Below are 14,960 nucleotides of genomic sequence, written 5' to 3'. Positions count from 1 at the left end.
TTTGGCATCTGTATCTCACAGATGTACCACAAGGTTAAAGTTTGGTCCAGTTTTATTTAATATATATATATAAATTATATTACTGGCTCTGCTTCTTCAGATTGCAAACTTTACCATTATGCAGATGAAACAATTTTATATTGCTTAGCTGATTTTGTTCATGCTACAGCCAGAAAATTATGCATTTGTTTTATAGGTGGCATTGTATAAGCATGAAAACTAAATCTATGCCGTTTTCCAGATCTCTTTCTAGTCTAATTTAATACTGTAAAGCAAAACAGAGAGCTGCATTTTCAAACACATTTTATTTCCCCTTATTTAAAATGAGAAAGACCCAATTCACTAAAGCTTGTAGTTTCATTTTCAAATAAATAAGGTTTTTTCTCATTGGTTTCTGAAATCAACTATCCCTCTTATGAGGATCAAAATGTAACATAGAGAAATTAGATATTACATCCGTCTTATATAAGTCTCATTCAGCTAGGACTGAACTGAGATCAGTCTGAATGAGAAACGAATAGTAAGATAATTGACTAAATCACCTGATAAAAAGCTGTGTTTGGAATGGCTCACTCATTAATTCATTCACTATTCACTATGTAGCATTTTCTATTTATTAAACTTATTTATTTAACAATCAAACAAGAAACCATGTTTATTTGTCCTGCTCTGAGGACATCTGACACAGCAGTACTGCATGGCATAGTATATTTTGGAATTTCCAGTTACTTTTATTTTTTAATTTGTTTTGCTAACCAACCCCATAATCCCTTTATTAAATTCTATAAATTTTATCCAGTCACATACCTCTCCGACATTATTCAACAACTTAATTATTTATATTAACATTTTCCCCCAACCTTGCTTACATTAAAGTACACTGTACTCATGATTGGGTATTCACATTTTCACATTTTTATTTTAGAACTGTCTTATAGCGTATGCATATGTATATTATATTATATTTCTATTTCACATTAGTCACTGTCATATTAGATGTCATTGCACTTTACTCTGTTAATTATTTAATTATTTATGACCGTTAGTAACATCTACTGCACTGCTCCGTTTACAGATAGATCTTTACCTTGTATAGTTAGGTTTTTTATATCCTTATATTTTCTTATATATATATATATATATATATATACATACATATATATATATATATATATATACACATATACACATATCTACCCATACAAAAGCCTTTTCTTTTACTGTTCGCCTCTGTCCCTCATTTTCACTGTGTATTACTCTATTTCCCTACTGAACTGATGTTCTATTTTCTATGATATCTCACAAGCGTTAATTCACAATTAAAAATCAACCTCTCAGTCTAAAACCCAATGGGCTGGACCAACTCCACCTATTCCACCTTGGACTCCTCCCCTGCAGTGGGACTCATCCATTTCCTATTTCGTTGTCACTCACGACTTCGTACACTCAATCACTCCAACACATACGCACACACTTCTGTTTCACTCACCCTGCCTTACACACACTCTTTAATTCGCTGCCATACACTTTCTCACTCACTGCCACACACACATTCTTTCTCTCCGCCAACACAAGATACACATTTTCTGTTTCTCTCTCAGGAAAACTGGACCCGCACACTTTCACACTCACAGGTACACTTTTAATCCCTTTAACAGACACTCGTACACCCTTTTCTTTTCCTCTCTGTCAGTCGCACTGTCGCACACACTTCTGTTTCACTCACTCTAAACAGGAAAAGACGAGAGGATAAAACCCAGACAGAAAAATTTAGAAGTGAGAAAAGAACGGAAGCGGTGCGGAGCAAAGCCAAAAAAAAATTTAGATAGCAAAAAAATTTATAAGACACTTGTCTTTCGGCATCCCCGTTCATTTCCCCTTAGAAAAATGTACTTTAACAAAGTTTCCCCTCTGGCCCGAAACCCCCCGCTCTCAACACACAGATGAGGGATCGATCCATTTTTCTTTACCAGCAGGTTCGCGACTCTATCGCTGTGCCTATGTGCTCACAGCCCCGTCAGACTGTGCCCTCCGTTTTCTCACAAAAAACCAGGGGAAAAAATCTTTAACCTTTAAATATCGTCATACAAAGGCGGGTTATCCGGCCCCAGGAACCAGTTTCTCTGGGTTATGCCCCAAATCTCGGATTGAGGCAAACACACAGCACCAAAGAATTACAGGTTCCTCCTTTTGCCTCTAACCTCTTCACATCAACTCAGACTGTGTGCCAGGGGGCTCAAACCAGACGAAGAAAGATATAAAAATATACTCACACGTGGTGCGGCTGCAGCGGCCCCGGACACCCCTCGACCCCCAGAGAAAACGCCTTTTCCTCTAAAAAACAGTTGAGGTTCTAAGGTTGGGTTTCTTTTTTTTAACCCAAGAGCGTCCTCCGCTTTTCTTGCAGGGTCTAGAGGTCCCGGTGCACGAGCAGCCCACCCAGGGACGCCAATTTGTCGTGGAAATCGACAAAGACAGTCAACGAGCCGGGATGCCAAAAAGAGAAGGTTTTTATTTTGAAGTTGCAAAAAGGAAAAATAAAGCAAAAGCAATGGATGAAGAATGAGAGTAGTCAAAGATCGGAAAAAGCCCCTTTCTGTGTCGACTGGGCATTTTTATACAGTCCCCCCCTGCATACATGAGGCAATCCCCTCGTGATCTGTTTTGGAACAGGTCACTACCAAATATAAAAAGAGGAACAGAAACTGCACGTACCAGAAGATAAGCTTTTTAGGAGAGAATAATTCATGAATCAGAAAGCTCTATTTTACTATGACAAAACAGTTTCCAGGCAAACTTAATTTCCATTCCTTAGGAGAGAATAATTCATAAATCAGAAAACACCATTTGCTATGACCCGCTAGTCTCCAGGCAGACCCCTGCTTTTATAATCTTTGCCCTTAAGTCTGAATGAATGGCCTTATCAGAGAATATAAGTTCACATAACACTCAATGATAAAATACTGATTGAATGATTAACAGGATGAATATTGAATGATTAACAGGAATAATCAGTATAATTGATTATGAATACATGAAGTAAATCAGGAATACATGGAATAAATGTTGATTTTCCCCCACAGCGGTCAGTAACTATGAAACATAACAAGTATTTTGTAACTTCTTGCATTGATGTTTTTTCATGATCTCTGTAAAATAAATTATTGGACAAAAGCCCCACAGAAATAAAAATGTTCTGTGCAAAGGGTAGGGATTTTTTTTACATGAACATATTCTACCGATTGTTGTTTTGTTTTTTTTTTTGTTTTTTTTTTAATGCTATGTGAGTTTTTTTTAAAGACTTTATTTCCCTATCATTTTCAGCCCGATTGAAGAAATCAGCCATGATTGGAGTAATAACACCTATTCTGCAGAGCCTGAAGCACAGGGAAGAGCCACAGCCTCAGAGAATACAAAGGTTGATCAATCTACTTCAAGAAGGACAGAAACAACTCCTGTTCTTGGTGAGTCAGTCTACGTAGTGTAAAGTGATGTATATAAGCATCAAAGTTCGTTTTTGTACCTGGGTTTTATTTTTATTTTCTTGGTATTTTGTTTTTAGTATGTTGTATTCAATGCCATAAGGATTTTTTTTTTGTTATTACAGCATTAGTCCACAAGATGTCACTAAAAATGTTAGTACGCAATACATTTGACGTAATTCTTATATGAAACAATAATAATAAAATGAGTAATTAAAACCGAAATAATGTCAGTCCCACAGTCTATGTATGTGTCTCAGTTGTCAGAAAAGTGATAAGCATGGGATGTTTACGATGTACAAAACAACACTTTTTTTGTTTTATTTTGTTTTTCAGAGGTCAATCCCTGTAGCCTGACTGTGAGACAAGCACTGCTTGCAAACTTGGACCTGGGTGAGTTTGTCTGCTTCAACAGAAAGGCTGGACCTCTGCCAGAGCCTAAAGATGACCTACATCTTGGTATGTTTTGAATGCATGTGACCATAACTTTTATTTATTTATTTATTCGTTCATTTTTTACATAATATGGGTGCAAAGCTAAACGTAATTTTTCGTTATTTATCTAGATGGTGAAACATTGTTCTTTCGCGAAAAAAAGGGAGACCTGGACAAATATGTATATTGTTCGAGTGGTGGTAATGTGCTTGTTAAGGTATGTGTTTGGCTACATTCACACACCAGAGTCAGGTGTATGTCCAAATCTTTATTTGTTTTAGGTTTTGTATAAGCAGATGGATCTGGTGCAACTTCACTGCACAACAAGGTGCCTGGCAAATAAAATCACTGATCAAAAAATGGTAAAAAAAACCAGCAGCACTTGTTGACTGGAGAATTTCTGATTTATTAACAATACAAGAATAAACAACGCGTTTCGGCACTCAGGCCTTCGTCTTTTAACCCTGATGAAGGCCTGAGCGCTGAAACGCGTTGGTTATTTATGTATTGTTAATAAATCAGAAATTCTCCAGTCAACAAGTGCTGCTGGTTTTTACCATTTTTAGGTTTTGTATGCGATCTTTTTAATGTGACCTATTTCTGCCATCTTTCTGAATGGTTCATGCTTTATGTAGTGGATTAACCAGAGGATTTCTTCATTGCTTGGACACAAACACACACTACCCCCACTTTACGGCCTATAAGGAAACTTCGAACCCAGAACACTCTAAAAAAACCTTGGAGTAATCTTTTTTTCAAACAACCTTAAATTTCAAAATGACATTTACTGACTATTTCTTCACTCAGCCTCGCTCAAGAGCCCTAAATGCGAGTTTAGGGTAAAATTCTGTTTACATTCCTCCAAGTCATAAACCTCGGAGTTAAGGCTCAAATTCTGTGGGGTGCAGAAAGAACTCCTTCCCCCACCGTCGTAAATTCAGACAGGCAAGGACCAAGCCTTATCTGAACACTCAGCAGAGGGGAGAAATTTCTCACTAGGAAGATTTTGCTTAAAATACATATATATTGACTATATAAAAAAGGTGTTTTATAGAATGTTCACTAAATAATGGTATATGTGTCTGGTATATGGTATATGTGTTTGGATGTGTCCTGATTAAATTCTCCTACACATTCAAGTCTGAATCAACAAGGTTTAACTAGCATTTGATAATTTAGCTTTATTTGGTTATCAGTGGTTTAACCATGTATTATCTTTTAAGTGATTTAATTGGGTTTAAATAATAACATGACTCTTGATCTCTTTCTGATAGAGTACCATCCATCATTGTATTCCTAAGATTATCTTGAGTATTACAAAACTGTTTGTGGGCAAAATATATATATATTACATTTATTGTGATTCAATTGTAAGATTGTTGTTTCCTAATTTTTCCTCACAAACTGGTATGCTGAAGAATGTATTTTGATCCACAGTTTAGTTGAGTTTTCTTTTGGTTTGGTATATTAGAAAAATAGACCACTAGCTGAAGCATGTTGACCATGTGAGGGGGGGGTTTTATGGCCCTTTGTGCATAAGATCTTCCCTGCCAAAGTTTGAAATTGCTCCTAGACCAATCAAAACACAGACATTTGGGCCACAGGGCCAATCATAGCTCAGGGGCCAAACAGGCCACAGAGTCTAATAGTTAAACTGGGCAGACACAGTTCAGTTTCCAGTTAGAGTTGCCAGTTGAGAGAAGGAGTTGGAGAAGATGAGTTGAGGAAAACAGTTAGAGGAGAGAGGTTAGGGAGCCAGAGATGGAGAAAGGATAGACCGTTAGTTTAGTCATCTTAAGTTAGTTTTCTTAGACTAGTGCATTTAATCTTCAAGTATATTAATATTAGCTATCCTAGTTAAAATATCTAAGGTTATTTTACAATCTACGAAGCCAAGCATTATTCCATCTAAGTTTAGCTAAAGTACAGCTGAAAAGGAGATCCGCCAGATCCAACCCAGAAACCTGCGGTCCGGAGGCCACCAGCAAGCCACCTGAGAGCGAAGGGATTTCCCTGTGGGTTCTATTGGGGCTCCGTGCTGACACAGGAAGTCCACCCACCCTGCAGACAGGCTCACGTGATCCTTTTTCGGGGTGAAGCAGCAGACGACCAACCCAGGCGGACGTCACCAAGGCTCACTTCAACAACTCAGAGTAAGGCAGAGCTGGGTTTAATCTTTCGGCAGATGGTGTCTGTTGGTCATGGTTTGGTCGGGTCTTTAATAGAGCGTCTTTAGTATAGATGACTCATTTTGAGTGGCTTGGTTGGAAATAAGAATTGGTTTCGTAGACTTAAAATGCCTTAGACCCTTATTTAGAAATACTCACTTAATAGTTATATTAATCTTTATTCCTTTCATATCAGCATTATAACGTGTTTGTCTTTTATTTCTCATTTATCATTCTACACTATGATTTGATAGCTAATGGCTACATTTATGACTTTTTAATGAATTATTTACTCATATCTGTGTGATTTAATAAATACTTTTATTTTACAAAACCTGTCATTTCAGTGTGTTTTTCTGGATAACTTGGTTATGAAAATTTCTGTTACCTGTAGAAACCACACCCTGAGATGTCTTGTGTTATTAATTAATTTGATTAATTAATTAATTAATTAATTGATTAATCTAATTAAATTAATTTAATAACTGGCGCCCAATTAAAAAAATATTTCAACATCTCAATTAGCACCAGGTATTAAACCACTGAGCCCGCTACATAATTGGCGCCCAACGTGGGGCAGGATTATATTCTTATTGGTTCTCCGCCGCGAGACCAGAATATATACACATTTCATAACCAGTTCCAGAAAATAGCGCTGTAAGTTGCAGAATAAAGTGTATTTTGTTGTTATTATTAAATGCGTTAGCTGCTGGCTAGCTGGCCTAGTTGGAGTTAACTGCATAAACCCAGCGTGTTAGAAACACACGCACATGTTCTACACGTGTTTTTGTTTACAATTCAGGACTGGCCAGTCCCCCGCTGTGTGTGCGCGTCGCGCGCACGGTCCCCTGTTTGTCTGTATAACGTGTACAGTTATGTGTGTGGTATGCGAGCGCTCTTGAAAACATTACTCTTATTTGTAAAATAAGCTTGGTTGACACACCGCCGTGTGTGGGCAACCTTAAACCCGGGTGTATATACGTGTATATACGTGTGTACTTACATAAAGTTCGAACTGTTTCCGGTAAAATAGACATATTTTGCCAGTGTTGATCTAAGGCCTTCGCGCAGCCCTGAGTCGCGGATCTCCGGCTCATCGACTCCGCGCTCCAGTTAAAACTGCCGGTTTTTGCGCGAAATCCGTAAAATCCTGCAGTACTGGACACTTCCACGTGCGTAAAAGAGTAGCTAACTTTTACGTAACACCACCCTGAGTGGCAGGAAGTTTATTGTGTGCGTGATTAAACTAACCACGCCAGGATGTAAATCCTCTTTGCTCATCTTGTGAAGTGTGTTGCTGCTGTGTTAAACTTTCGGACAGCCGTGCCCTTCTCCTCTGCTATTCACAGTCGACTGAGTCAGTCAAATCTGCTGACCAGGTCCCAGACCCAAGGGGCGGTCCTTAACGTGGCATCATCAGTGGGCGTGACCACTCCCACCAGTCGGCCTCTGCCACCATCTGGTGGACAGCCTGACTATTTACACTCAAACTCAAAGGGTGTTTTACTACCCCTCACCACTAGGGGGGGTACACTGCCACATCGCCATCTGGTGTTTGATTTGGTTAACTGCATACAGTGCAGAAAGGTGCATTTCATTTGTTTGACCACCAGAGGGAGCCACTTAGCCATATAGCTGTGTCGCCACCTGGTGTTGTATTTGTGTAATTGCTATCATCCTGTAGAGTGCATTTAGAGTTTCTGTCGCCAGAGGGTGCCAATTTCAAACAAACTTTTTGTTAAGTTAATAAAGGGAATTTGCATTGTGGTTGGGTTAAATGGTTTGTAAATAAGTAAACAAATAACTGCATTCATTTAATCGGTTAATATTAAATAGTTAAATTTAAGTTTCAGGTCTGCTCTCTCAAACATCACTCTTTATGTTACATTGAACCAAGCTAAATAGCTATCTCCATTGAGTAACTAATCACAACATAAAATAATTAACTGGTCATTTTAATCAATTTGATTAAGTAAAGTTAATTAAAATTTTGTTAATTAATTATTTTCAATTTAATTCAACCATCTTCAAATAAATTAAGCTTAATTATTGATCGATTAAGATCAATTATTAATAACTGATTGAAATTAATTAATTAATTAACCATTAAAAAAAAAAAAAAAAAAAAAAAAAAAAAAAAAAAACCTATCCAGTTATCAGTTACTCAACCATATACCCAGCACACCTGTGCTTAATACATAGTTAAATTCTCCCATCCTGTACATAGTTAATAACTATACTCATATTTAGACATACTGTGTATAGTGGCCTACAGTTACTAAACTGTTCACTAGCACCACTGACAACAAATCTAACTATTCTTTCAAAATTAATCTACTAATTGTAACCTTAGGTCGCCCCCTTTTAACAGATGTTCTTCTTATAAAAGGCACAATGCTAATTAACTCGTACATAAAATAAACTTGTTTGTCACCAAAATTGTTTGATTCCACGTGCTTTACGTAAATCAAAATGTGTGTCACTGAAAAAGCTCTTTTAGAGCTTACAGCTGGTTTACCCCCAGGACTTACCGTCCCAGTCCAACAAACGGACAGTGGGAGTCTCCATGCACTAATTGCCAAAAGCCTCAATGAGTGTGTATCTAAAATCCTTGAGGGCAAGCAACAAGTGGATCCGATTTCCCTAATACTGTGGAAACAACTGCTGTTGTCACAGGATCAACTTGCTGCTTCCTCCAAAACCATTCAAAATCTCCAAGCAGAGATTGTGACTTTAAATGATAGAGTTGCAGACCTAGAGAACAAAACTGTACAGTCTGAAATGAACCAAAGAGACCTCAAAACCGAAGTGCAGCTGCTTCAAAAGGAAGCCAACATAGCTACCCAACTTGCAGCTCAGTCACAGGAAAAACTAAAACATGCTATTGCAAGACAGGTTGAGCTACAAACTGAATTAGCACATGCTAACAATGCAGTCAAATTAACTCGAGACCAAACAGAGTTAACATTTGAGCTGATGATGGAGGGAGACTCCCCCATCAATCCAGCTGGTAAATCAGGAACCCCTGGGGTTCCGGATCCTAAGCAACAACCATCCACAAATACAATCCCTCTAGTCTCCCTTAAAGGTGCTGAAGCGCCAGTAGAACCAAGGTTCACTCAGCGTTCCCAGCCACATGGGACCTCTGTGCAACCTCAAGCACCCTCTGATAGAGATCTGGACAAAATTGCGCGTAACATCCCACGCTTTGAACCAGAACCGGACGGTTCTAATGATGTCCACCAGTATCTTCGCGACATTGACTTCTTCTTACGCCGTTTCCCCAAGGCCACGGTAGATGATAAAATCTACCTCATTAAGGTGTCTTCTAGCCGGGAAGTTGGACGTTTCATTGAGCGCCAACCACCCCAGGTTAAGAGAGATTATCCTGCTCTTTGCAAGGCTTTAGAGAATGAGTTCTCCAACCTCCTTGCTCAAACCGGCCTTGCTGCAGCTCTTGCAATTAAGCAGAGCCGCCAGGAAACACCCCTACAGTACTATCACCGCCTCAGGCTAGCTTATTTCGGCTATAGAAATGAGCCTGGAATGGAGGAAGAGGAAGTTTTCAAAACATTGTTCGTGAGAAACCTCCATCCCTCCACCAGTCACTCTTTTGGAGTCGCAGCCTGCCCTCGTACGCTAACAAGCCGGCAGCTGCGTGATTTGGCTCTCAGAGGATTTGCTAAGTTCCAACAAAACATTAATAAAAAATCAGAGTCAAATGACGTCCTGATAATTAATGAGCAGTCCTCCCACGTCAAGCAAAAAGGGGCACACAAGGCTCCAATGCCCCCTAAGACCCAGTTAAACCACAAAAACCAGAGAGTGTTCCACTCTTGGCGTCGCTCGTCCCTACATTGGGCCCAGCAAAGTGACCAAAAGTCCTCCTATCGAAAGAAAGGTAGGATAAAACGCAGTTGGAATGGCAAACACTCACAGCACCATGCTCGAGCACAGAGCTCCAGCAAACTTCAATCTCCGCTCAGGAGAAAGAGCCCAAAGCACCACAAACGTTGGTGTCCACCTAAAGGGCACAAGCATGAGACATATCCAACTAACCTGAGCACTAAAGACGGCAGTCTGCTCAGACAATTTCGTAACGAAATACGCAAGCAGGACAATGCTGAATCTGAATTCTTGCCAATTGTCCATGCTCCAGATCAACCTGCTTGGGGGGGTGCGAAATCCATCCACTCCAATGCAGCCCTGGTTGTACAGCCAGACGCTGAAAACAACCACACTGAGGAAGCTTCTTCCCTCAGCCTGGAGGACCCACCACCTAAACAATTCTTGGGTTTCTTAACCGAGAAAGGTTCAACACCAAAATTCTACCTAGCCACCTGGCTGGAAGATGTGTTCGGGTATGAAGCACTTTTGGACACGGGGTCAGACATTTCTTTGATGTCAAATTCACTTTTTGACCAGGTGAGGGCGACAGCCCACCGAAACAACAAAGAGATACCTCTGAAAAAGTGTGCTCTTCACCTTCAACCATATTCGCACACTGGTATCACTCTGCATTCTGCAGCCCTGGTGCACGTTGCCATCGGTCCAATGAGCCTCACCCATCCAATTCACATTTCTCCATTGGAGAACGTCCCATTGCTCTTTGGCAAAGACCTCCTTGACCGGTTCAAACCATTGATTGACTTTCAGCATCGTAGAATCTGGGCACAGGTTTGCGAACCCCTGCCCTGTCCTAAGGCACAGGATAGAGTTCAATGTTATCATGTTGCTAGCAACATTGAGCCACACAAGCTCATTGAACCTTCAAATTCCACGGGAATCAATGAGAAGCTCATGGTCAGGGTTCTGAAACCACCATCCTCAGAATCCCCTAGCATGATTCTAAAACAAAACACCTGTTCATGGGCATTGACTCCCTCTACGGCTGTAGATGAGTACAACCCAAAAGCTGGAAAGTCATTCACTCTTAACACAACGGTCAACGGTGAAATCTTTGTTCCATGGGCTGACAAGTCAGCTGTTCACAGAACACCTGCAGGTTCCTTGCCACGGACTAACTGTGATCCTCTGTTCGTGCACCAAAAGGATTGTTCTCTTCTTGTTCCTGCACCAGTGGTTCCAGACAAACACAGTCCCTTGGATTCTTATGAAGGTAAAAACATTCCCGCCATCTACACAGATGGATGTGCTTTTCGGAATGCTCAAATCAAATGGAAAGTTAACATGACAATTGGTGCATGTGGCAACACTTCTTTCAGAACACTGGCATTTCAACTTGATCCACTTGCCACTTACTGTGCGTCTTTCAGGATGCTCAAGGGCCTGTTTGTTTATGCCCCAGATACACACGCTTCATCTTCATTCGTGGTGCCTCAGCGCCATGGGGGGGGAGAGCCTAGCCCAGGCCCTCGATCACCCATGGGTGGACCACAAAATGATGGGGGAAACACACCGAGCATTCCCACAATTGACATATCTGCCACTTGTTGGAAAAAGGCTAGTGTGTTTTCAGCCCCAATCTTCAGAAGATCTGTGTGGTATATGGCCAATTCCACAAATGGATTGGGTCGAAAGACTCATGAAATTTGTCCGAAGGAACAAACATCTCATCACTGTGGCAGGTGCATTTGCCAGATGGGGGGGACGTCCCCCAGACCCTATTGAAATGGCTCAGGCCACAACTTTTTTGCTGAACCACACTTTCTCAGGTGTTGGTATATCTCACCGTTCTAGCGGTGAACTGCGGAAACACCCAAAACTGGGAAAAAGCACGCTTGGATACCAACCATTGTGCTACACTGCTGACAAGCTACTGGTGAGGTCCCAGCACAGCACTGGCAAAACAATTCGCGAGCTCAGGTCTCATTGGTTTGGTCCTCATGCAGAGGCAGACAAACTGCCTCGCATCTGGAACCAGATCCCGCATCGTCAGTGTTTTATTAAACCGATTCTCAAACAAGTTCACTGTAACCCAATCAAACTATGCAAAAGCCCCATGGGACAAGTCGGGACCAATAATGCCCTAGGTTAAATCATAATACGGGGCCACACACTGAGTGTTCATTGTCCACCATTTTCTGGCCTGACGCAATTGTTAAATTGAGAACGTACCACACATTCATTGTCTGGAACTCACCTATCCGAGTAGCATAACCCACAACAAATTGGATATTTTGTTAAACCTAGAGTTTGAATCACCATTTCAAACCATTAGCATAGCAGTATAATAAATACGTGGAGAAGGGGGGGTGCCAATTTTTTTTTTCCTCCTCTCTTCAGGTGCCCAAAACATATTTTGTTTCCCTTCTGACTACGTTTGCTCCGCTATATTGTTCTCAATTGTTGACTAAGTAGTGGCTAATTATTGAAGCATACCTTATGGGTAGGTTGTCTTGATAAAGTTATAAAGGAACAAATAGCTAGCAAACTATTTGTGACCCTTTCATATGCTTGTTGCCACACTATCACATTAAATTAACTATTTTATTCAGAACCAAAAGCCAATAGCTACAACAAAAAAAACTGATCATCAGAGAAATTGTATATCCATTAGACCAAAAACTCTGTCAGCGACCTTGTAGTAGATTGTCTTAAGAAAGCATGACCAACAAGACACCAATTGCATGAAAGATGTACCCTAACGTGCTCTGTCTACAGAAATCCACGTTGACATCGACCGATGACCCAACGTCCAGTGGCCCATCGATCGATGGGGGGGGAATGTAGTGGATTAACCAGAGGATTTCTTCATTGCTTGGACACAAACACACACTACCCCCACTTTACGGCCTATAAGGAAACTTCGAACCCAGAACACTCTAAAAAAACCTTGGAGTAATCTTTTTTTCAAACAACCTTAAATTTCAAAATGACATTTACTGACTATTTCTTCACTCAGCCTCGCTCAAGAGCCCTAAATGCGAGTTTAGGGTAAAATTCTGTTTACATTCCTCCAAGTCATAAACCTCGGAGTTAAGGCTCAAATTCTGTGGGGTGCAGAAAGAACTCCTTCCCCCACCGTCGTAAATTCAGACAGGCAAGGACCAAGCCTTATCTGAACACTCAGCAGAGGGGAGAAATTTCTCACTAGGAAGATTTTGCTTAAAATACATATATATTGACTATATAAAAAAGGTGTTTTATAGAATGTTCACTAAATAATGGTATATGTGTCTGGTATATGGTATATGTGTTTGGATGTGTCCTGATTAAATTCTCCTACACATTCAAGTCTGAATCAACAAGGTTTAACTAGCATTTGATAATTTAGCTTTATTTGGTTATCAGTGGTTTAACCATGTATTATCTTTTAAGTGATTTAATTGGGTTTAAATAATAACATGACTCTTGATCTCTTTCTGATAGAGTACCATCCATCATTGTATTCCTAAGATTATCTTGAGTATTACAAAACTGTTTGTGGGCAAAATATATATATATTACATTTATTGTGATTCAATTGTAAGATTGTTGTTTCCTAATTTTTCCTCACAAACTGGTATGCTGAAGAATGTATTTTGATCCACAGTTTAGTTGAGTTTTCTTTTGGTTTGGTATATTAGAAAAATAGACCACTAGCTGAAGCATGTTGACCATGTGAGGGGGGGGTTTTATGGCCCTTTGTGAATAAGATCTTCCCTGCCAAAGTTTGAAATTGCTCCTAGACCAATCAAAACACAGACATTTGGGCCACAGGGCCAATCATAGCTCAGGGGCCAAACAGGCCACAGAGTCTAATAGTTAAACTGGGCAGACACAGTTCAGTTTCCAGTTAGAGTTGCCAGTTGAGAGAAGGAGTTGGAGAAGATGAGTTGAGGAAAACAGTTAGAGGAGAGAGGTTAGGGAGCCAGAGATGGAGAAAGGATAGACCGTTAGTTTAGTCATCTTAAGTTAGTTTTCTTAGACTAGTGCATTTAATCTTCAAGTATATTAATATTAGCTATCCTAGTTAAAATATCTAAGGTTATTTTACAATCTACGAAGCCAAGCATTATTCCATCTAAGTTTAGCTAAAGTACAGCTGAAAAGGAGATCCGCCAGATCCAACCCAGAAACCTGCGGTCCGGAGGCCACCAGCAAGCCACCTGAGAGCGAAGGGATTTCCCTGTGGGTTCTATTGGGGCTCCGTGCTGACACAGGAAGTCCACCCACCCTGCAGACAGGCTCACGTGATCCTTTTTCGGGGTGAAGCAGCAGACGACCAACCCAGGCGGACGTCACCAAGGCTCACTTCAACAACTCAGAGTAAGGCAGAGCTGGGTTTAATCTTTCGGCAGATGGTGTCTGTTGGTCATGGTTTGGTCGGGTCTTTAATAGAGCGTCTTTAGTATAGATGACTCATTTTGAGTGGCTTGGTTGGAAATAAGAATTGGTTTCGTAGACTTAAAATGCCTTAGACCCTTATTTAGAAATACTCACTTAATAGTTATATTAATCTTTATTCCTTTCATATCAGCATTATAACGTGTTTGTCTTTTATTTCTCATTTATCATTCTACACTATGATTTGATAGCTAATGGCTACATTATGACTTTTTAATGAATTATTTACTCATATCTGTGTGATTTAATAAATACTTTTATTTTACAAAACCTGTCATTTCAGTGTGTTTTTCTGGATAACTTGGTTATGAAAATTTCTGTTACCTGTAGAAACCACACCCTGAGATGTCTTGTGTTATTAATTAATTTGATTAATTAATTAATTAATTAATTGATTAATCTAATTAAATTAATTTAATAACTGGCGCCCAATTAAAAAAATATTTCAACATCTCAATTAGCACCAGGTATTAAACCACTGAGCCCGCTACATTTATAAGTGACTCGCATGCTCAAAAGAACATCGCTTCATGTCAGGATTGAAAGTCTCACAAGCTTTAAATGGCTTAATGCTTATCACAGGAAA

At 39.9% G+C, this 14,960-nt stretch overlaps 1 protein-coding gene across 1 annotated transcript in view; it reads left to right on the top strand.

Annotated features, from left to right (window-relative positions):
- Positions 1-14,960, top strand: part of bub1ba (BUB1 mitotic checkpoint serine/threonine kinase Ba) — a 30,262-nt gene that overhangs the window by 12,819 nt on the left and 2,483 nt on the right. The window contains exons 9-11 of the mRNA XM_007238370.4: positions 3,325-3,464; positions 3,819-3,941; positions 4,049-4,134. Coding sequence (XP_007238432.3) covers positions 3,325-3,464; positions 3,819-3,941; positions 4,049-4,134 — 349 coding nt within the window. The remainder of the gene's footprint in view (positions 1-3,324; positions 3,465-3,818; positions 3,942-4,048; positions 4,135-14,960) is intronic.

This window comes from Astyanax mexicanus, chromosome 1, assembly GCF_023375975.1.
Source record: "Astyanax mexicanus isolate ESR-SI-001 chromosome 1, AstMex3_surface, whole genome shotgun sequence".
NCBI classification, from domain to species: domain Eukaryota; kingdom Metazoa; phylum Chordata; class Actinopteri; order Characiformes; family Acestrorhamphidae; genus Astyanax; species Astyanax mexicanus.
Note: the sequence above shows the minus strand (reverse complement) of the source record. Positions and strands in the feature narration are given on the sequence as shown.